General features: G+C 55.6%; 1 protein-coding gene across 5 annotated transcripts in view; it reads right to left on the bottom strand.

Annotated features, from left to right (window-relative positions):
- The window catches only part of STK32C (serine/threonine kinase 32C), an 84,787-nt gene that overhangs the window by 8,974 nt on the left and 53,084 nt on the right, over positions 1 to 22,729 (bottom strand). For 2 of the 5 annotated variants that reach the window (XM_082424289.1, XM_082424285.1), the window contains exons 3-7: positions 4,371 to 4,522; positions 2,535 to 2,708; positions 1,623 to 1,660; positions 1,435 to 1,524; positions 134 to 963 (exon numbers count right to left, since the gene is read on the bottom strand). In XM_082424289.1, coding sequence (XP_082280415.1) covers positions 134 to 963; positions 1,435 to 1,524; positions 1,623 to 1,660; positions 2,535 to 2,708; positions 4,371 to 4,489 — 1,251 coding nt within the window. In that variant the 5' untranslated portion in view covers positions 4,490 to 4,522. Of the gene's footprint in view, positions 1 to 133; positions 964 to 1,434; positions 1,525 to 1,622; positions 1,661 to 2,534; positions 2,709 to 4,370; positions 4,523 to 22,729 lie in introns of those variants that run through there. The other 3 variants (XM_082424287.1, XM_082424288.1, XM_082424286.1) reach the window with 3 other exon arrangements.

Raw genomic sequence — 22,729 nt, 5'->3', positions numbered from 1 at the left:
GACGCGGAAGGCACGAGCCAGATGCCTTCCCCGGACCAGGGCCTCCAGGCTGCCCGCCCTCGGGACAGGGTGCCCGTCGAGCCCCACGTGTCCGGCCGGGCCTGCGCTCCAGGCAGGGCCGGGAGGGGCTCACCTTCCGCAGCAGGGCCACCATCTCCTTGGACCAGGTGGGCACATACTGGACGCTCACGGTGCTGAACAGCTGCACCAGGGACTCCGCGGCGTTGCCCGAGTGGATGTCGTAGGGCCTCTGGGCATCAGAGGCAGAGCTGCGGCAGGCGCCTCCCCGAACCCAGGGCCACCCGAGGCGCGCCCTACCTGCCCCCAGCCCCCGGTGCAGGCCCAGGGGAGAGCCCAGGAGGCCCAGCCTGCAGTGCAGCCGGGGAGGCGACCCGAGAGGCTGCCAATGGGCTGGGAAGGACGCAGAGCACCCCCAGGGGGCCTGGGCCTGGTGGGCCAGCTGCAGAGGGCAGAGGGGGCTGCCTTGCTTAGGGCCTTCTCCAGGGCACAGTGCCTCGGAGGCCCCGATGAGGAGGTGGGAAGGGCAGGTGGCGACCTGACGAGGCCCCCAGCCTCCGGGGCTCCAGCGCTGGCCGGGCCGTGGCAGCTGCGGGGAGAGCACAGGGGCCCACCCGCACACAAGCCTCACGGAAAGTCCTGAGGGGGCAGCCCTGCTGGACGGTTCTCTGCCTGCCCCCAGCCCCCTCCAGCGTGCAGCCTCGCTGACGGAGAGCACGGACCGCCCTGAGCACCTGGGGGTGGGGGCAGCCTCACCCCTTTGGGAGCTGGGGCCACCCTGGGGGGACGCAGTTAGCTCGGGGTCTGGGGACTGAGCCCGCGGGCCGCAGGAGCTCCGTACCCATCCACGCAGCAGTTCGTAGGCCATCACCCCCACCGACCACCAGTCTACCTCGAAGGAGTAGCCGGTCCCACCGCTCACAAAAGACTGGAAGATCTCCGGAGCTTTCCAGGGAGGGAAGGAGCGGCTGAGCATCCCTGACCGCAGGGCCCGTGACCCCAGCCCCAGTGACCGCAGGGCCCGTGACCCCAGCCCCGGTGACCGCAGGGCCCGTGACCCCAGCCCCGGTGACCGCAGGGCCCGTGACCGCAGGCCCAGAGACCAAGCTGCCACCAGAGCCAGACTAGGAAGCTGCCCTCAGTGGTCAGTCCGTCCATCCTTCCCCACTGACCGCCTGGTTCAAGTCCAGGCCCCACAGCCTGACGAGGACGGTGGGCTGTCTCATTATCAGACCCACAATACACGCCCATCACTCAGATTCTTCTGCATGGATCAAGCCTGGCTGTTCTTAGCAGCCTGACTCCCCTGAGGCTGTGCCTGTAGGCTAGTGACCCGACCGCACCAGCCACAGGCCAGGGGAGGAGACCGGCCGGCAGGCTGGCGGGGGGGCGCGGGCCGGGAGGGGCGAGGCTCACCCATGTACGGCTTGGTCCCGGCCAGCGCGGTCGCCCTCTCGCCATCCTTTATGATGGTGGCGATGTTGAAGTCGGTCAGGTGTGCGTGTCCTGTGAGGAGAGAGGACAGCACGCCTGTCCCAAGGGGACGTGTCCTGCGGGCAGGGGCGCACACCCTCGCGGCTTCGGGCTCACACGCCTGGGCTCACCTCGCTCATCCAGGAGGATGTTATCGGGCTTCACGTCTCTGCAGAAAGAGCAGGAAGCAGGGAGATGAGTCCAAAGCTCCTGGCAGGGCTGGGGGTTCCCACGAGCCAGGTCCTAAGATCCCCTCCCCACCCGGCAGCACCCTGGCAGAGCTGGGTGAACCCAGCCCTTCACCTCCTGAGGCCGGACGGCGGGGAGAATGCCCAGCACTGGACGTCGAGGGGCACCGAAGCCCCCAGAGGATGAAAGCAGAACCCCCTCGCCTGGATCCCCGAGGCGGGGCCCTCTCCCAGAGCCCCGGGGCTGCGCAGAATTGTCAGCTGGGGGTCTGTGGCTCCACCAGCCGGCCTCAGGCCTTGCCCTCCCAACCTCTCGGCACTCAGTAAATGTTCGGTGCCTGCACCATGACCAGATGACAGAATCCCACAGGCAGAAACGCAGAAATCATGTCTATTTCACTTTATACCACATGGGATTTTGTGTTTTGTCCTGTGGATGCAGCTTTACCTTCCTCATTTCATCTGCCTTCAGATGTTAAAATTAGTTTGAATGTTAAAATGTTAAAATTAGTTTGAATTTGCCAAAGACATGGCAGATGGGCACAAGGGCACCTGCTGGGCGGAGGCAGGGATCCTGCAGTTGAACAGACCAGGTGAAGCCCCCCTCCCCACCCCATGAAGGCCACCAGCCATCTGTGCCCGGCCTCAGCTGGGGCTGCTCAGACAGGACCCACCCCAGGTGGCCATCATATGTGCAGCCATGGGGCTGGCCTCGGAGCCAGGCACTGACGGGCCCGGTGCCACACCTGGGGGCAGGTCTGCGAGTCAGGGCAGGGCAGAGCACACAGGAGCCCATCCGGGTCCCGCTGGAGGGCGGCACCCGCAGGCCCCCCGCCCCGTCAGGTGTGCACACACCTGTGGATGATGTGCTGACCGCGCAGGTAGTCGAGGGCCAGGGCCATTTCACAGACGTACAGCCGCACGGTGTCCTCGGAGAACTGCACGTTCTGCTGCAGGTGGTAGCGCAGGTCTCCCCCCGGCAGCAGGTCCACCACCATGAACATGTCCTCCTCGTCCTGGAAGGAGTACCTGTGGGCACCGTGGGAGGACCTGGCATGCGCACGGCTGGGGGGGCAGAGTCACAGCTCCTGCCACACCTGACGAGTCCCCCCATAAGGGCCCTGGCCCCAAGGCCACCCCCCACCAGGCACTCCCAGGAGAGGGGCCCTGCCCAAGGTGCTGACTCCACCCCTGCTCAGGAGCCACCTGGAGCCAGAGCCCTCGGGAAAGACAGAGAGGCCTGTCCCCATGGGAGGTGCCCAGCTGGGACAGAGATGCCCATGACTGACTGATGGACAGTGGAACACAGCACTGTCTCTGGGCCATTTTCCTGCTGCCCTGGTTTCCTCTTCTCCAAAAAGGGGATAAAGATATCTGCCTTGGAGGGTTGTTAAAGAAGAAATTGAGACAGTGAGGAGAAATGCTCATGTAGGGCTGGGCAAGGGACCAGCTTCTAACAGCCGGCAGCTGTGGTGACTGTGGTGGTGGTGGTGGTGGTGATGGTGGTGGTGGTGGTGATGAGAGTGGTGGTGATGATGGTGATGGCGGTGATGATGGTGGTGGTGATGATGGTGATGGCGATGGTGATGATGGTGATGGAGGTGATGATGGTGATGGCGGTGATGGTGGTGATGATGGTGGTGGCGGTGATGGTGGTGACAGTGGTGATGGTGTTGGTGATGATGATGGTGTTGGTGATGGTGGTGATGGTGATGGTGGTCATGGCGATGGTGATGATGGTGGTGATGGTGATAGTGGTGATGATGGTGAAGATGGTGATGATGATGGTGATGGCGGTGATGGTGATGGTGGTGGTGATCGTGATGATGGTGATGGCGGTGATGGTGGTGGTGATGGTGATGATAATGGTGATGGCGGTGATGGCGATGGTGGTGATGGTGATGGCAGTGATAGTGATGATGGTGATAGTGATGGTGATGATGGTGAAGATGGTGGTGGTGGTGATGGTGGTGATGACAATGGTGATGGTGGTGATGGTGATGATGATGGTGATGGTGGTCATGGCGATGGTGATGACAGTGGTGATGGTGATATTGGTGATGGTGGTGGTGGTGATTATGGTGAAGATGGTGGCGGTGATGGTGGTGATGGTGATGACGGTGGTGATGTTGAGGATGGTGATGGGGATGAACGTGATAAAGAAGAAGACAGTGATGAGATGATGAAGATGGTGGCAGTAGGAAAACAACGGTTTAAGGACCTCCGTCTACTTTGTAATCTCTTCTGTGAGCTCTCAGATAATCAACTGGCTCTCTCAAGAGTAAAGTTACAAAGAATTAATTTTTCATGTCATGTTCCTCTCTCTTCCCACCAGAAGCCATACTGTTCTCATTCTAGGGGCTCGCAGGACTCCAGGGAGAGCGGAAGGGGTTGATCTCACTGCAGGCTCCCCCACCCCCCAGCTGGTCTTGGTGCCCAGTTTGCGGAGGAAACTCAGAGTTAGGTGCTAAAACTCCCCCTCCCTGACTTCAGTGCCGGAAACTTCGTGTGTCACAGGCATCCCTGCAGGCCAGGAAGCCCTGCGTTAGTGCCATGTGTGTGTGCGTGTGTGTGGGTGTGGACACCTGGACGGTGCTGGCCCTGGGGCACTGGGAGGTGAGGGGGGAGAGAAGGGAGGGGGGAGGGGGAGGGCGCCCAGGGCAGGAGAAGGGCTCCACCCCGCCAGCTCACCAGAGGTTCACCAGGAAGATGTGCTCGATCTCCTGCAGGATCTCCAGCTCCCGGAACACATTGCGGACCTCATCCCGCTCAATGCACTGCTGCTTGTTCATGTACTTCATTGCGTACATCTTCTCCGTGTCCCGCTTCTGCACTATGCACACCTGGGGGCAGAGAGCACATCAGCACCGCTGCCGGGATGGGTACCGCGGCCTAACGACACTGAAATGACCGTATTTCACTTGTCCTTGGTGGGACAAGTCTCCTGTGCAGACTGAAGCTGGGGGGACCCGGCCTGAGAGCACAGAGGCCGGGGGTGGCTAGGCCCACGTGGTGCCCGTGCCCCTCACCAGCCGAGACCTGGGCTCCCCCTTCCCAGGGCTTGGGGCAGTGACTGGCTCGGAGGGTTGATGGGGCATGAACGAGAGGACCCCCCGCCTGGCGCCCTGCGCCCAGGGAGCCCAGAAGCAAGAGCTGCTGTTCCCACCAAGCACAGGCCACCGTCCCCATCGCAACAGGGACGCTCCCAGATGGTGGGGCCCTTGCACAGCTCAAACCCCAACCCTCTGCGCAGCAAGCTGCCATGTCAGTAAGCAGTGTCGACACCGCCAACACAGGGCTAACTGCTTGCAGAGGGACCAGGATGCAGAGGGGAGTGAGAAGCACAGAACAAGGAGAAACTCGGCCTGGGGTCCCTCGTGGCCAAGGAGCATCAGTCAGAACCCAGACAAAGGAAACCAGGGTCAACGTATAAAATACTGGGCTGCAGAACCAGTGCCACGCCCCCCACTCAAGTGGAGAGACCATCCCCGCAAGACAGATAACCCCAAGCCATTTCCCACAGACTTCAGTCTCCAGCTCTTCAAGGAGTGACAGCCAGGGACCTGCAGGAAGTGGAAAATTCTGGAGCTCCAGATGGGTGGGGGACTGTCCCAGATGCCTCACCCAAAGGCAGGTGGCCTGGCACTGATCAGACATCTCAACAGGCACCAGGTCTTGGGCCAAACCTGCTGGATCCAACCCTTTGGTGAAACCCACGTCCCTCACGCAGGAACACATCTTAGAAACGCAGTGACTTTTCCAAAGATGTTCTTCACAGGTGAACAAACTGTGTAACACACTTTCAAACCAACTTAACATCCAACATCCTTATAGACACGGGCAAGTAAGTGCAATGAAATATCACACAGCCACTGGAATAATATTTATAAATACTTTTAATGACGTGTGACAATTTTAAAAATGCCAAGGGAAAAGGTCAAGCTACATTATTTAACGCAAACAGAGTAGAGATGACACACCCATATAGGCAGAAGCCAGACCTGCGCTCGGGCAAATAGAGCAGCCACGCTGGGGCTGGGGGCAGGGCACGCCGCGCCCCTCCCTGGCTTTCGTTCCTGCAGCGTCATCGTGGCGCCATCTGGTGGCAGACGCCCGAGGCCCAGGCGCACCCACGTGGTGAGGCAGCCCGAGTCCTGCACAGCCACGTCTCCCCGGTACAGTGACCCTCACGGGCACAGCTGCGGTTTCGAGGTGATTCCACGCTCACCTCCGCACTGCCCACAGGCCGCGTCAGGAGCCCCAAGAGGCAGAGCTCACAGGTGACGCCCACAGGCACAGAGGGGGCATGTTTCACAACTGAGCTCTGCACACCCCGAGCCCACACTGCCCCACCTCGAACCCAGGGGCACAAACCCCACCAGGGGCTGCGACAGCCACCCAGATGCCCATGAAGCCCTGCCTGAAGCTGAGTCACCTGGGCCGACGCCCCAGGAAGACCCCACCCCGGGGACCGGAGGGGTGGGGCTGGGGCGCTGGCCTGAGACCCACATCGCTTCAGGCCTCCAACGACGCCCATCTGGTCTCGACACTGTGAAACCACGCGGCCCCGCCGGCAATGGGGCGTGTGCAGAAGGGAGCCCCGAACTGTGGGTGGGCAAGGGCAGCTCTGATGTCCCACCCGCTTCTCTCCCCAGCCAGAGGGCCCTGCCTCCCGGGCCTGTCCCTCCCCTCAGGCCTGTCCACTCCGACTGGCTGGCCGGTGGCCTCTGAACTTGGCTGACCCTCTGTTTCTCCATCTGGCTCGCGAGCTTGTGAGGAGTCAGTGAGGACGATGGGTAAGAGGCTTCTGCCAACTGGTCGTGGTCAAGGTCAAGTCCGGGCCTTGTGTGCACGAGTCCACCTAGGGCCGTGTTCCCTGCTGTGACCAGCTAAACGATGGCCCCCACGGATGTCCACATCCTCGTCTCCAGACCTTGTGAGCATGTGACGTCACCTGCAAAAAGGACTCTGCAGGTGTGGTTAAGCTGGTGATGTCGAGGCGGGAGACGGTCCTGGCAGGTCCAGGGAGCCCTAATCGTAATCACAGGGTCCTCGCGGGGGCGGCGGGCGCCGAGCAGAGACAGAAGAGGGTCTTGCTTGGCTCTGGTGCCACAACAAAACACCACAGGCTGCGCAGCTCAAACAACAGGTGTTTCTCTCATGTATTCCCTGGAGGCTGGACGTCCAAGGTCAGGGTGCTTCCTGGCTCGCAGGTGGCGCCTCTCACCGTGTCCTCGTGTGGCCTTGCGCGGTGACATCGTGTAGAGAGTGAGTCAGCTCTGGCCTCTTGTTCTTACAAGGACTCCACTCCCGTCACGGGGGCCCCTCCCTCACGACCTCATCCAGCCATCACAAACACCATCACCCTGGGGGCTGGATGGGCTGCAACGTGGATCTGGGGACACAATCCAGGCCACGCAGAAGGAAACGTGACACCTGGAGGGGCTGCAGCTCTGGGAGGAGGGGGGAGCCAAAGGACAGACTCTCCTCTCCAGCCTCCGAGGGAGCACGGCCCTGCGGGCCCCTTGATCCTAGCCCAGTTAGACTGAGGCCAGGGCTCTGGCCTTCAGAACCATAAGAATAAATGTGTGCTGTCTTAAGCCACCCAGTGTGTGGTCACTCGTCACAGCAGCCCCAGGAAACAAATGTAGCCACTCAGCCCTCCGGGTACCCTGAGGGACCCGGACGAGGGTTGGTGTCACTGCCATGGAACACTGCTTTCCAAGCTGCCAGGGCTGCTCTGGGCAGTAACGGGCAACCTGTCACTGAGTACGCCAGGCCCTGCTGGCATGCCAGGGCAGGTGGCCACACTGCAAGGCCCTAAAGGCCACTCACTTTAGGACAGTGAGCCTTTCTGAATCTTTCCTCTCATTTCAGCAAAACGGCCCCAAAGTTGCCCTGGGATGGCCAGAGTGCTCTCCCCAGCTGGCTGCCCTGGGCGTTGGGGACGCACATCCAGAACCTTCCAAGCTGCCCGGGGACAGCACGGGCTTGACTTAATGTGCTTTCATGCGTCTCCATGTGCCCGGCCCTGGCCTGAGAATGTCACCCAGAAATGCAGACTGACGAAGGGGAGACAGAGACCCGGTCCTGGGTGGCTACGTAACTATGTTTGATAAAGTGCGATTATACCAGTTAAAAGCCTGTCACATCTGCTCTCCAAATGCCTGCTCAGGACTTCTGAGCCTGTGGCAGGGTTGGGGTGAGGCACTAGACTTCTCCTCCACTACCCCCCAGCCAGGGGCCGAGAAGGAAGTGGCCGGCAGGGCCCCAGAGGGGCAGGTGGGCTGCCCCACGGGGGCTGCTGGCCGAGGTCACGGGAGAAGAACCCCTGAACTTCTGCACATGCCGTGGGGCACATTCCGTGGCTGTCAGCCTGGCTGAGTCCCTTGGGAGCTCTGAAGGCCAGTGCCCGCCCCTGGGGCTGCCCCCAAGCTCCTCATGATTCCATCACTCAGCAGGAAGAACACCCCTACCTACCCCAGCTGCAGGGAAAGGCCCTCGAGCCCTTTCAAGTGTGAAACTTCAGCCTCCTTCCCACCCTTGGCCTGGAGCTGGGAGACCGGGCTGATGGGTGCTACCTTTGCAGGCTGCCAACCTGGGCAAGAAAATGGGCCTGTTATGCAGACATCGGCCAGAAACACAAGTAAAATTCTGCCACTGCTGAGATGCAAGGCCAATGGCTCCCTCCCAGAGAGCACTGATGTAGAAACACCACGTCCCGGAATACTATTAGATGCAGCTCCAGCTGCCAGCCGGCTCTGATCACACAGACCAGCCAGCGCAATGCCACTCGCTCTAGCGGACGCTGCCTCAGGGAGGAGAGCGCCAGCCTCCCGCGGGCTGTGGTGCAGCCGGGCAGCACCTTCATCACCAAGAGGAACTCAGGGCACCACAACCGAGCCACTTGGCCCAATTTTCCAGATGCAGTGAAATTCTGGAAATGGAAATCCCCAACGTGCCCACCAGGTGGCCCGATGGCAGAAGGGTGGGCCATCCGTGGCCTGAGGTTTCTGGAGCCAGAGGAGGCTGTCGGAGCTGGTCTTGGCCTCAGCATCACCCGGCCCTGCCTGGTGGGGGAAAGCTGGGCCCGCCAGGACAGGAAGGGCCCGTGTGCCGAGGGCCACACCGGCCCCCAGAGCGGGAGCCCGCTGCAGCTGCGTGGGGCTGCCATGCAGGAAGGACAGGAAGAAGCCCAGGAAGGGTGCTGCCGATGTCAGTGAAGACGGCCTCAGGACAGTGATCTTTTCCTGAACTTTCTGCATTTTCTAGGTCACTTTTTTAAGATTTATTTATTTACTTAACTTTATTTTTTGGTTGCGTTGGGTCTTCGTTGCTGCGCACAGGCTTTCTCTAGTTGCGACGAGCTGGGGCTACTCTTCATTGCGGTGCGTGGGCTTCTCATTGCAGTGGCTTCTCTTGTTGCAGAGCACGGGCTCTAGGCACATGGGCTTCATTAGTTGTGGTGCGCGGTCTCAGTAGTCGTGGCGCATGGGCTTAGCTGCTCTGCAGCATGTGGGATCTTCCCAGACCAGGGCTCAAACCCGTGTCCCCTGCATTGGCAGGCGGATTTTTAACCACTGCGCCACCAGGGAAGTCCCTTCTAGATCACTTTTAACATTATTGTTTGAAAGCCAGTCGAAATTTTCAAAATGAAGATAAGCAGAGGGGGTCCTGGGAGAGCTGACAAGAGCTGCGGGATCTCTGGCAGAGCCTCTTGGAGTGGGGGGGGTGGTAGAGATGTCTCCTGGCTCTTCCCTTCCGAATGCAGACTGGCGGGAGGGAGACACTTGTGAGAGCTGCTCTGCGAACGTGACTCTGGGGGGCGTGGTGTTGGGAGTCCGTGGGTCTTCCATGGACGTACAGTGCCCAGGAGTGGTCACTGCTGTCCTGTCTCTTGCGTGTCACTTGTCATTCAGAGCCATACGGGCCTTTGCCAGCTCCCCCCAGACTGCCCTGTCTGTGCTGCGACATCTCCGCGTAGCCTGTCCAGCAGCACAGCTCAGAGGGCGCTCGGCTCAGGAGAGGCTGAGTTATTTGTGACCACCTGTGACACGGCGGTCTTTGCTCTTCTGGGCTGACCTTGGGAGAAGCTCTGGATCTTGGTGAGGGCTGCATCTTTTGTGCCCTCTTTGGGGACGCCTCTGTGTCCATGGTTAACTCAGAAAAGGCTGATTGGTTTTAAGCCATGAAAAGGCTCACTGGTTTAGAGTCACATTAAAATAGGTAGCCATTTAAAGACTCAACTTTTATTTACCAAAGATTATCCCAGATCACATGAACTTGAAAAACATTTGGATTAGTTTCTGTATTTCTGAGAGTTTTAGAGATACTTAATTTATACAAGTGCTTATTTTTCTAGTCCTAGGACTAGACATGACATTCTGTGTCTTCTTTTTAATTTAATCTTCCCATAGGATGAACAAAGAGTGTATTCATAAAAAAGAGGTCATAAAAGGTTTTTCTTTACCTTTTGAGTAATCTGCCTAGAAAACAAAGATTCTGTGTCTTAACCACAATTTCCTGTGCTTCGTGTTGCCTTTATCAGGTCTTTGATTACTTAGAAAAACTGACTCTTCTCAATATCAAAAGAACTAAATTTTCTTTTTCCTCAAGTATGTGACTTCCTATATTTGCCTTCAAAATCTTTGTCACTTCAGAAACACAACATTGTAAAGCAATCATACTCCAATAAAGATGTAAAAAAAAAACTTTGTCACTTAGGTTCAACGGCTAAATATTGTTTCATAGTGACCTGCAATCTTATTTAATCGTGTTTTCAACTTTTTGACATTTTTTACAAACTTCCCAAAATCAAATTCAAAATAAAGTCTTTTCGACCTTGAACTAAGTTTGGGATTTTCAAGAGGGCCCCTGGAGAATCTCAAAAGATTTATTATCTTACCTTATAAAAATAGAGATATTAAACTAATTAGGTATATTTGATATGTTAAATTACATGGGAAATATTGTCAAATTAAAACTGGTGATAAATCTTCTCTAGATTATATTTGTATGGGTATATGTTACTTATATATAAGTGTTTCCAAAGTTACACAAAATGGTTAGAAATTTTTTAATGTCCTCACTCTCTATATAATCAGTCATAATTCCAATTATTATCTTAAAATACTATATGCCACAGAAATAACCAAATTTCCATGTCAATTGCATCATTTTTGCAATAAACTCATCAGATCTTTGACCATGGCTATTTTTCGATCTTTAGTCATTTACAGATAGTTACTGTTTTACTCTGATGCTTTCCTGAAAGCTTTTACAATGAACTTCAGACAAAAGTGCTTCATCTTTAAAAAGTTCATGGAAAGAACTCTGACAAGGACCCTGGAATGCAGGTTTCTGGTAACTAAAACCATACCCCTGAACCAGATGAGCCTTTCTAAAATCTAGTGGAAAAACTGATGGGTTCATAAAACTACTAATCCAAGATCAAGGAAAACAAGAATTAATTACATGGGACTAAATGAACTCATGAAGATGATTATCATTTTTATGACTTTCTGTTTGAAGCATTGTTGGTTTTTTAATGTTCTGTTTTCCAGGCTTAAGAAATTATTTTTCTCTTTCTCTTTAAGCCATTAGCTTATGGCAATCTGGAAAATTATACCTTTGTAAACAGAATTGAGACATTTATCTTTTCTCCCAACCTGATCCGTCCAAAATTCAGAAACTCTTATTAAATGTCCTGTTTTCATGACAATATAGTTATTTACATATAGGGTCAATAGAATATGTTCTCCTTGTAACAGGATTTAATTTAAAACATTGGTCATGTTACCAGACTTCCGCTGGAATATCATATTTTAAAACGATGTACATGGGATCAAGTGGTTCTAGGTATTTTCACCATAAGAATCTTTGCTGCAAGCAGAGACAACTAATTGGCCATAATACGATTTTGCCATAAAAGATAAAATAATAAAAATAAAACAAAGAGAGACATTTAAAAAGACTTAATGAAACATGAAAATTAATAGCAAAAAATTTTAAGGATTTTATTGTAAAAAATAAAAATGCAAAAAATATCTGAATACATTTAACATGTGTGTAGATTGATGATTATAGTTGTATTTGGGTATAGCTTAGAAAAAGCAATGAAACTTCCTTTCTTAAAAGTCGACCAACCATTAAGGATTCAAGATTTAAGGTTGGATGTAAATTCTTTATGATATAAAAAAATCTGCTTTCTCTCTGGATTTCCCTGGAAGTAAAATGAACAGACAAGGGAGGCTACTGTTTTGTATCAATATATGGAATGTACATAACTAGCAGTACACATCTGGGCTACACGGAAACTTTCCATCACACGCTCAGCCCCTGTATTTCTCCAAATCATCTCCGCCAGATTCTGTGCCAAATACCAAAATTCTGTCTACATCATGTTCTCCACCATCAAACAGCAAAAAGGTGTCACCATTTTCAAGAAATGTATACTCATCAGGAATCACGTAACCATTTCTTTCTAGGGAATAGGAGGAGCCTGAGTCTTCTTTTTCTGCCAACTTCCAACATCGCCTGATACATTTGGGAAAGAGGACGTGAGACGTTGTATCTAAATTAGCTACAGAATTGATAATTAATGCTCTCCAAGACTGTTGTGAATTACTAGCCACCTCTTTTATATTTGCTGTAGTTTGGGAAACTTTTGGTTTTGATGGGTGGGAGGGATGGCTGTGCCCACGAAGAATTTGCCGACTGACATGTATTTTCAAGTGTAGTTTGCAATCTGGCTTTTACGGCATTGAAATCCAACTGTCAAACCAAACTGTCAGCCAGTTATTTTATCTTTTACAGCCAATTAGATGGGCAGGGAAACTGCTTGGGACAAAGATGTTTACAGCGAAAATACCAGACACTTGAATCAGGTTTGACCACAGACTAAGGTCGACCTTATGGAGCAATGCTTGTAAAGCCCCGTGAATATGGCCTAGTGCCTGGCTTACGGGGCTCATGACCTTACAAGTGAGTAAAGGTCACTTCTTAGCAGGTCCAGGGACCTCAGGATGTTTTGGGGACATCAAGAAGAGAGGAATGCACCCAAATTCATGGGTACTGAAGGTACAGTCTGGTGACAAGTTGCTGGCTTGGCTTCTTAGCCTCGAGAGGCTTTTAAAAGTCTAATCTGGAATTCCTTATAAAAGTACCAGCAAAGCAGACTTAAAAGACCTACATGTTCAATCTACTCTTGCTGCACTGATATCAATAATCAGGCCAAGTTTAATGAAACCAGACTGATTTTGCAAACAAATTAATCTTCAATTATCTCTATTAAGAAGGGGGGTGATTGTAGGGAGAGAACTCTGTTTCAGCAAAAGCACAGCACACCCTGTGGGGTGTCGAATGGCCATGTCTCTTTGTCAGCAATTAACGTTTCCAATTTCTCTCCTACCCTTCTGACCTGGAATCACGAAAAATGAAAGCTTCCCCTACAAGCTGAGAAACTTCAGAGAAATCACACAGGTTACACGTGGACCATCCCCATGGTGCTGGCTGGGGGCTGCTCAGAGCTCACCCGACGCCATGGCCACATGCCAACTGCGGCCCAGGAAAAGCGGCGGAACTGCCACCACCTGCCCTTGCCCCCCCCATCCAGGGAGGCACAGAGACCACCCTCCTGGAAGTGCCCCCGGCTGACCACCCTCTGGACTCAGACCTGGCTGGACAGTTGGCTTTTCCTTTGTTTCCACAGAAGTACCTCCCATTAAATGCTGATTGCTCAGACCATGCAAAGGCCTCACTTCGGCGGGAAGGCCCTCCAACACCGCCTCCTAAGATGAGACACGACTGCTAAACTAAACCGAGCTGTTCTCAGCACTGAGAAACTGGTTCACTGAGACATGGAGCAGTTCACAGCTGTGACTCTTCCCGACGGGGGGTGTTGGGGGGAATCAGGGCGGTGGGACACACCCTGAAAGGTGCCCTCTGGCCACGATCGCCTCCAGCCAACGACCCTCACAAAGCAGCAGGGCAAGAGGGCACCTGCCCCCCGCCCCTTTCTCTCTGCAACCAGGGAATCACCCCGCGTGGATGATCTTATCTTCAGGACGGGAAGTCCAGGCCGAGAGAATTCTGCGCAAGCAGGCCTTGCTGAAGCATTTTTTCTCCTCCTTCGGCCTCCCACGGACTCTAGTTACCTTTCCACGTCGCCGCTTTGTCCGACCCAGCACAGAAACATTCAGGCTTTGCCTCTTCTCTGGGTCTTCATTTCCTTACGAGGGCTCCGGCGTCACCCAAAACTTACGTTAAACAATCTGTATGCTCTTTAACGTGAACTTACATTAAAAGTGTATGCTTTTCTCCTGTTCCTCTGCCTTACGTCACTTTAATCCTCAGGGCCGGCTGAAAACCCTAGGGGAGGAGAGGGGAAACCCGGCCTCCCCTCCAGCCCCAGGAGGCACCAGCCCGCGGGCACCTCCATTCCAGACCATGGGAGAACACGCCTCTGTCGTCGGAGGCCGCCCCGTCGTGCTGCTTTGTCACGGCCGCGAGAACATCCTGCTTCCTCCCAGTGTCCGTGACCAGGCCTGCGGGCACTGGCCCGCCCGGCTCCCACTGGCCTCCCCCAGGCACCCTCCCTCCTCCCCGTCCAAGCGGCCCCAGTGCAGCCCACGCCCTGAGCTCCTTCACCAGCCTGGCCCACCCAGGCCGGCGGGCACCAGCGCGGCCCCAGGCGGCCGAGACCAGCCCCCGAGGCCCACGGCCGTCGGGCACACTCACATTTGTTTGAGCCGGTGCTGGGCTTCCCCTTAGAGTCAGTGGCACCCGAACGCTCTCTGGCGGGGCAGCTGAAAAGGGCTTTAGGCCCCCAGCGGCCCAGCTGGAAGAGGCTGAGCGGGCCCGGCCCCTGCGGGCTCCGCAGAGGCCCCGACGGGAGAGGCTCCAATCAGCGGCCGTTCAAAGCGCTGGGGTCGGGCCCAGAGGGGCCCCGGCCGCAGCTCACACAGAGCGGCGCGGCCGCAGGAGGGGCCGGAAAGCCTCTGGCGTTTTACGAGCCGCCTCCAAGGCTGAGAGCACTGGTGCCGTGAAACCATCTCCTCAAACGGAATTGGTCTCGGCTTCGGAGCTGTGTCCTCCCGTAATCGACTTCAAACAGACAAAGAGGAAATGGAATTAGATCTAAGCGTGAAAAGGAATAAAGTCTGCAGAGCCCAGGGCACCAGGGCAGCCCCAGGCTTTCCGTGTGACATGCCACTGGCCGCAGCGGTGCCTCCAAGGCCTGGAGTAGTTGGTGACAAATGGCGGGGTAATTTTCATTTTAATTGAACGCTGTTTACACGTTTGGCAGATTTTTTTTTTCCTGGAGCTGACAAGTGGGTCACATAATTCATAGGGAAAGACAATCAAGTAAAAATAACCCAGAAGAAAACTTTAAAAGAAGAGCAAAGCAGGGACGTGAGCCCCATCAGGTATTAGAGCGTGTTATATAAACCTTCTGTGATAATGTGCGGTCCTACAGCGGGACAGGCAGGCAGGCCAAGGGGCAGGAAAGAAAATCCAGAAACAGACCCAACTTCATAAGGATACTTATGTATATAAGTATCCTTATAAGTACATAACTTAGTTATAAGTACATAACAAAGGCGGCGTCTCAAATTTATGGAGAAAATAGACTTTTTACGAAAAAATGGCGTTGGGGTAACTGAACAGCTAGATAAAGAAAAGATGTAATGTGATCCATTCGTGACACTATAAGCCAGAATAAATTCCAAATGCATAATAGGTTTAACATGATTAAGGAAACACAGACATGATGAAGGAAACAGGATGGGGTCCTCTATAGCTAGAAGGGGGGACGCCTCCCTGTGGCCCCAAATCTGAAAGCAACAAGGAAGGAGACTGACAAACACGACTACATACAAGTAAAAATGTTTTACGTGGAAAAAACCCACATAAACAAAGCTGAAAGACAAATAATAAACTGGGAAAATATTTGCAACTCATTTAGAAATAAAAGGTTAATATCACTAATATATAATGAGGCTTTAAAAATAAAAAAGACCATCAGCCCAAAAGAAAAAGGGGCAAAGGATGTGAAAATGGTCTTCTAACATTTTAAAAAGATGCTCAACCTTGCTTGCCATAAAAGAAATGCAAGATGCCATTTCTCGCCTGTCGGGCTAGTGGAGGCCCAGCCCTGGCAGCAGCCCCGGGCAGGGGCCCAGGGGCGCGCGAGCCCCACGGACGGCTGGCGTGTCTGGCAGCATCACACGTGCATCCATCCTGCATCCCACGCAGCCCGCTTCTAGGAACCAACCGGAAGACGCGCTGGGTCATGCGTGAGGCATGATACCCGCGGCCCCGCCTGTGGTCGCAAAGCTAGGAAGCAGCCTAACACTCACCAGGAACACATGTGGTCGCAGGACAACGGGCGCCTACATGCCCATGTCCCAACCCCTGGACCCTGCGAACGTGCCACCTCATGTGGCTAAGGGACCCTGCCGATGGGGGTACGTGAAGGATGTTGAGATGTAGGGGTTCTCTGGATGATCCAGGTGGGCCCAGAGTAACCACCGGGCCCTTCGAAGGGACAGAGGAGGTGGCGGGGGGGGGAGGTCAGAGAAGAGGTGACAAAGGAGCAGAGCTCTCAGGAAGGCAGGGCCACAAGCCCGGGAACGTGGCGCCTCCGGAAGCTGGAAAAGGCGGGACACAAGTGCTCCCCCGAACCTGCAGGAGGGCCCCGCCCTGCCCCACTGTGACTCCAGCCCAGGGCTGACCCGGCTTAGACTTCTGACGCCACGACTGTCAGGTGACGCGTTTGTGTTGCTGCAGCCGTGGGAGCTCGTCAGCACGCCCACCCCGTGGCAGGTTGTGCGGCTACAAAGGGCAGGGGCTGGGGTGGTTCTGAACGAAGAGCATGACTTCCAGAAACACCGTCAAGTCAAAAGCAAAGTGTACAGAGCGTGTGAACAGCAGGCTACTGGGCATTTAAGAAGCAGGTCATGTGAATATAGTAAAAATAAACCAATGGAAATATAAACCAAGCTTTTTCAAAAGGGATATTCAGGGAGGGAGGGAGACGCAAGAGGGAAGAGATATGGGGACATATGTATATGTATAGCTGATTCACTTTGTTATAAAGCAGAAACTAACACACCATTGTAAAGCAATTATACTCCAATAAAGATGTTAAAAAAAAAAAAGGGATATTCATAGGAGGAAGGCGGAAACAGGACAGAAGGAACAGCAGTCGAGGCTATATTTTGTCTTATAGATTTTAACCTGACATCATGCAAGTATCTTACATAATCATTAAATTTAACATAAAAGGTAATCTCTAAAAAATGAGAGCAAAGTAAAAACATAACATTAATTGCACACCCAGGCCTCCGCTCCCCTGGGGTCTCAGGCAGGCTGACCTGGGCCTTTGGTCCCACGGGGACAGATTGTCAACTCAGTCCAGGAAACGTTCTCCAGACCCGGTGCCTGCATCTGAGCCTCGGCGGCGAAGACCCTATCCCAACCGAGGGCATCACCCCCACCCCCGTCTCACAGTCACAGCTAGAGAAAACAATAGAAACCTGAACAAAACCAAGCAACGTAGAAAATTATCCAAATTGAGCATAAAAGAAGCTGAAATCCTGAATAGGCCAATAAACAGAGATCTAAACAGAAATTAAAGCTCTACTATTAAAATATCACAAGGCACCATATGATCAAGCAATTCCACCGCTGGGTATGCACCCAGGAGAATTGAAAGCAGGGACCCAAGCAGATGTTTGTACACCCGGGTTCACAGCAGCCTGATTCACACTCACCTAAAGGTGGAAAGAATTCAAGTGTCCATCAATGGATGAGCAGAGAAGCAAAATGTGGTCCATCCACGTAATAGAATGCTATTCGGCCTCTAAAGGAAGGAGATTCTGACACAGGTTACAACATGGATGAACCTTGAGGACATCAAGCTAAATGAGTTAAGCCAGTGAAAATGTGTGATTCCACTTATGTAAGATACATAGATTAGCCAGATTCATAGAGATAGAAAAGTAGATTTGAGATTACCAGGGGCTCAGGGAAGGGGTAGGGAGTTAGTGTTTAATGGGGATAGAGTTTCTGTTTGGGGCGATGAGAAAGTTCCCGAGATGATGATGATGATGGTTGTACACCAATGTGAATGTACCTAATGCCACTGACCTGTATGCTTAAAAGTGGTAAATTTTATGTTATGTGTATTTTACTCTAATTTTTTTAAAAAGTTAATATCAAGCCAATGTATGTCCCAACTAATGGAGTCAAGAAACACCATTGCTCGAAGGTCTGGGGGCGGGGCTCTCTGACAACGGGGACAAATCCATGACATCTGCTTGGGCTGCAGCCATGGACTGGCCCTGCCCTGCGTGGGCAGTGGGCAGGGGCGGGCAGAGGGGGTGGGCGGCAGGCCGGCTTGCCTTCAACGATGCTGCCCACGGCCCCCCGAGACCACCGTGTGGTCGCAGTCGAGGGTGTGATGGGAACGTGGGGCCTGGGCCGAACGTCCGGGCACAGCACGCAGGCACAGGTTTCTGAGATCCAGAGTCCAGATCGGCGCCTGGACATCGCAGGAGAAGGGGCTTCGAGCCTGGTCAGGGAGCTGGACGGTGATGGCAAGGGCCAGAGCGCAGCACTCGCCGCCAGTGTAAATACCAGAGATCACAGGGCTGAGGACGGGCTGCAGGCAAAGTTGTCCCCAGCAGCCCCGGTGGTGGCTGTCGACAGCCAGGTTCGAATCCCAGAACCCGACACCTCCACGCTCTCGGCCACAGCTGCCCTCTCCCCACAGCGTTTCCGCCATAAGGGATGCACGGAACCCCAGGCAGCTCCTCCTGGGTTAACTCAGCAGGATGTCACAGCAGAGCTCAGGAGGGCTGATCGTGTGCCACCCGCCGAGGTGTTGCCATAGCAATCGCAAGCAAAGGCTTCTCACTCAGATGGCAGCGGGGGGAGGCTGGGCAAGGTGGCATCACTGGGGTACCCTGAGAACAGGGTCCAGGGAAAGAGGCAAGGCCGAGGGCCCCCAGGACTGTACTTGTCCTCCCTGCAACCACTCTCTTGCTCTCCCACCCACCCCATCCCCCAGGTCCACCCGAGGGTCTGGGGGCAGGAGACTCCTCGGATGGCTGGGATCATCTTACTTCTTTCCCCGCAAACTGGAGAAACGCAAAGCCATGGGCCTGGGCTCTGGCCACTTCATCCCCTGAGGTTGGTGCTTTCCTTTCCTCCCCAAATAATCACCCAACCAGCCCTCCTTCTGCAGGAGCAAGAGGCCAGGGATGAGCATCTCACCCCCAGGTTGGGCCCAGGTGACCAGAAAAGGGTCCCTGGGCCTCACAGCTGGAGAATAGCCCCCATCCCTGCCCTATTTCACAGCGAGTGTCCTGACTCAGAAGCCACGGCCTCCTGACAGGCCTGGGCTGGGGGAGGGCAGAGGGTGGCCAGGCCCTCCTACCCCAACATTGACTGTGGCAGGCACCCCAGAAGCAGCCCCTGTGTCAGTTCCAGCCCAGCCTTTGTGCAGATGCAGAGAGAGGAAAAAGGGGCGCCGTGGGGTGTGGGGTATGCAGAGCAGTGGGTGAGAGGAGGCCTGGCCAGTGAGGGCAGGACCCCACCCAGAGTCAAGAAAAGGTGCCGGGAGCCAGAGGGGCTGGAATGCAGGACGGAGCCCTGGACGCCCCTGCTCAAACGCCAAGCCCCGCCCACTGTGCAGAGCTCCGCATCCAGGGCCAGGGCCTCTGGGACTTGCCAAGGGATGCCCCGCCCCCGCTCCCAGGAGCCAGCCTTTCCTCCTGCAGGGCTGTGCCCATCAGATGTCTCGACACTCACTTCCTGATGCTGCCCGGTCTGGCCGGCTGCCCACTGTTAGGGGGCTCTGCAGACCCCAGTCGAGAGTGGAGACCCACCTCTGCCCCACGGACAGCATCGTGGGAGCACATCGCCCTCAGCTCGGAGCACATTTAGCCCCAAACGCCCCCGGTTAAGGCAGGAGGGGCCTCACTGTTCCTGGCAGGGATCATCCACAAGCTGGCAAAGCCAGGCCACCGCCCTCCGCCCACACCTGGGGCCACCCGCACCCCGCACCCAGCACCGCCCCTGCCCTCAGCAGCTGGGGGCAGGCAGAGGGCAACGGGGGTGGAGGGGCGTGCGGCGGGCCGGGGGACAGAAGCCACCGTTTCCAATAAACCGGAAATGAAGTTGGAAAATAAAACATATTCACAGTAACCGAAAAGATAACACATAACAGCTGAACATAAAACAACTGTAAGAACAATATATACTAAACACGGCAAAATGTGAAGGATCCCCGGTGGGTAAGATACCAACTTCCCTCCCATTTAATCCTAAAATGCAATTCCTACTCAAATTTCAATGAGCTTATTTTTGATCTTGACGAAATTTATTTGAAAGTTCAATTGGAAAAATAAATACACGAGAGCAGCGGACGTCTTGGAGGATCGTGAGCTGGGCGGCCGCTGACACGCTGAAGGCCTGGGGGTTAGAACCAAACGGAGTCCCTGAGTCAGGGCAGAGGCCGCAGAGGGCAAAGGACAGGCAGCGGTGCCCCCTGAGGACAGAGAGACGGACGGATGGACAGAGCAGCCGAGCTTGCCGACTGAAAAATGTTAAATTCCAGAGGGAGTGAAGTTCTTTTCCAAAACAGAATATTTTCTTTGTTCTGAGTGTAAAAGTAGTAACGATCGTTGTAAACGAAGGCCAGTGTGAGACAAAGCTCCGGGTGGACACGGGCAGACGCGACGGCCTCCCGGGAACCCAGGGAGGGTGCATGGGGCCTGGGGGCCAGAGGAGGAGGGAGGCCAGGCTGGCAGGAAAGGAAGGAGGGAGGGGGAGGAGAGGGAAGATGGGGGAGGGTGGGCGGGCAGCGAGGAGGCACAGGTGTCCTTAGAGTAGCTCCTGGGCAAGTTCCATCTGGAGAGACGGGATATTTGATTCTTACCTCTAGCCCACCGCCCCACCGCCGGGAAAAAGGTGGGGAAGCCACAGGCGTTCGCTCTAAAAGTAGAAACACACCTTCCGTGTCCTCAGGTAACCAGAGCCCTAGGGAGAGTCCAGGCTTTCGGGAGGAGCTGCGTGGCCAGAGAAGGGCCATGGTACACTGCCCACTTACACAGCAGAGCGGGGCCCAGCCCCAGGGGTCAGCGTGGTCCCGGAAGCTGCCGCCACGCTGTTCACACGTGCGAGCCCCCTCAACAGAGCCTGTCCCAGAGGGGCCCTGGGGGCTGCGACCCTGCACTGGGCTGCAAACACCACTGACCACGAGGGTCGGGGGCTCGGAGCAAACGCCCATCGACAGGCCCCGCAGTAATCCTGTGATAGTGCAGCACGGAGCTGGAATTCAGTTTCCTGGATGCAAATCAAACCTGGCTGGCAGTGCTGGCGGGGAGGCCCCACTGCACACGCGCGCGCACACACACACACACACACACACACACACACTGGGGGGTACGGGGGTGGGGTGGGTGGGTGGCAGCGCTTGAGGGCTAGGCCATCACCGACACCCACAGAAAAATAGGCCGATTTTCTCCAAGTCTTAATTATTCCACCGAAACGATCTGCCTTGGAATAAACTGCAGCCATATCGTCCAGCTGGACAGAACTTAGGGAGACCCAAGCTGAGGCGGGGAGCTCATGCCCGTCACACCTGAAAAGCACCCTGATTCCCAGGAGCCGCTGAGTACAGGCCCCGGGCTGGGCAGCTGGAGGCCGGGGGAGCCTGAAGGACTGCCTGGGACCTTCCAGTTCCTTCGACAGCCCCAGACAAGGAGGCAGAGCCTGGCTCCCCAGGCCCCCTCCCCAGCAGGGGCCCCGTAAGTCCCGGGCGCCAGGGACCCGTGGCCATGCACGTGGAGGGCAGGGCAGCCAGCCCCGAGCAGAGGGGCCCAGAGGGCAGCCACACGTCAGGCTCACCTGGGCCGCAGCCGGGGAGACGGGTGCCCAGGAGGGGGACGCACACCCCAGGGTGGCCCCAGGAAAGGGCAAAGCAAGGGTGCCACAGCTCATAGGTTGGGCCCCAGGGCAGGCGGTGAGGCCACAGCTGGAGTCAGGGGCGGGGAGGTGGCCCTGCCCTCCTCCCAGGGGGGCCCGTTCCCCGTGTGCAGTCCCCACGTGGCCCCGGGGAAGCCCAGGAGTCTGCCCCAGGCCCCGCTGGGCACTCACTGCGCGCCGAGGGGCCGCTGAGCTTCATGAGAGCTGTGCCCATGTCAGCTCAGGGCCCAGGGCTGGGGGCTTCTCAGAGCCAAGGACTGAAGGGGAGCAGGGGCTGCGAACGGGGTGGGGCCTCAACCCCGGTGGACCCACAGCTGGAAGGAGGGGGCAGGGGCGCGTGTGGAAGAAAGAAATTTGAGGGCGGCCTTTGTGGATGTAACAGTGCAGGGCAGCCTCGCCTCACCCTGAGGGTGGGTTCCTTTCAAGGAAGTTTCTAGGGCAGCAAGGAGGGCCTGCCTTGGGGTGGGGCAGGAGACACCCCAACACAGGATGCTCATGAGGGCCCCCCCGACCACAGGACCCTTCAGTCCTGTGGCTGGAACTGCCCTGGTGCTCATGAACTGAGCAGAGACTAAGCCATGAGCAATTCCAGAGGAACAGGCCTCTGGGAGTTTGGTTCTTAATGAGCCAGACCCGGAACATGGGGCAGAGGCAGGCAGGACCCCACAGGCCAGCCCCAGCGGGTAGGCGGGCTGTGCGCTGGAGGTGGCAGAGGTGGCGGTCTGGGACCTACAGCTTGGTCCACGGGGCTGGTGACCCCAACACTGACCCAGGGGCTGGTCTGAGGTTCCCCAGCGCAGCCTCGGGCCTGGGGCAGGGAGGGAAGTAGGCCAGGCCACGCTGGGAAGTAGAGAAGGGGGCAGGGAGCGGGGTCGGGGAGGGGGAGGAAGGGAAAGGGGAGGAGGAGAGGCTGGCTGGGAAGGGCCCCCAAAGGCAAAGGTCTGAGCCCGAGGCCCCACCCGCCGGGCTCCCCACTCCACGCACCCCTGTGAATGAACCCTGTCTTCGACCCCCGCCAGCCGCTGCTTCTGCTGGGAAAAGACCCAGCTACTCCA

Source organism: Balaenoptera physalus (assembly GCF_965194825.1).
Source record: "Balaenoptera physalus genome assembly, chromosome: 14".
Taxonomy (NCBI): domain Eukaryota; kingdom Metazoa; phylum Chordata; class Mammalia; order Artiodactyla; family Balaenopteridae; genus Balaenoptera; species Balaenoptera physalus.
The sequence above is the reverse complement of the archived record's forward strand: the minus strand, read 5'-3'. Positions and strand labels throughout refer to the sequence as shown.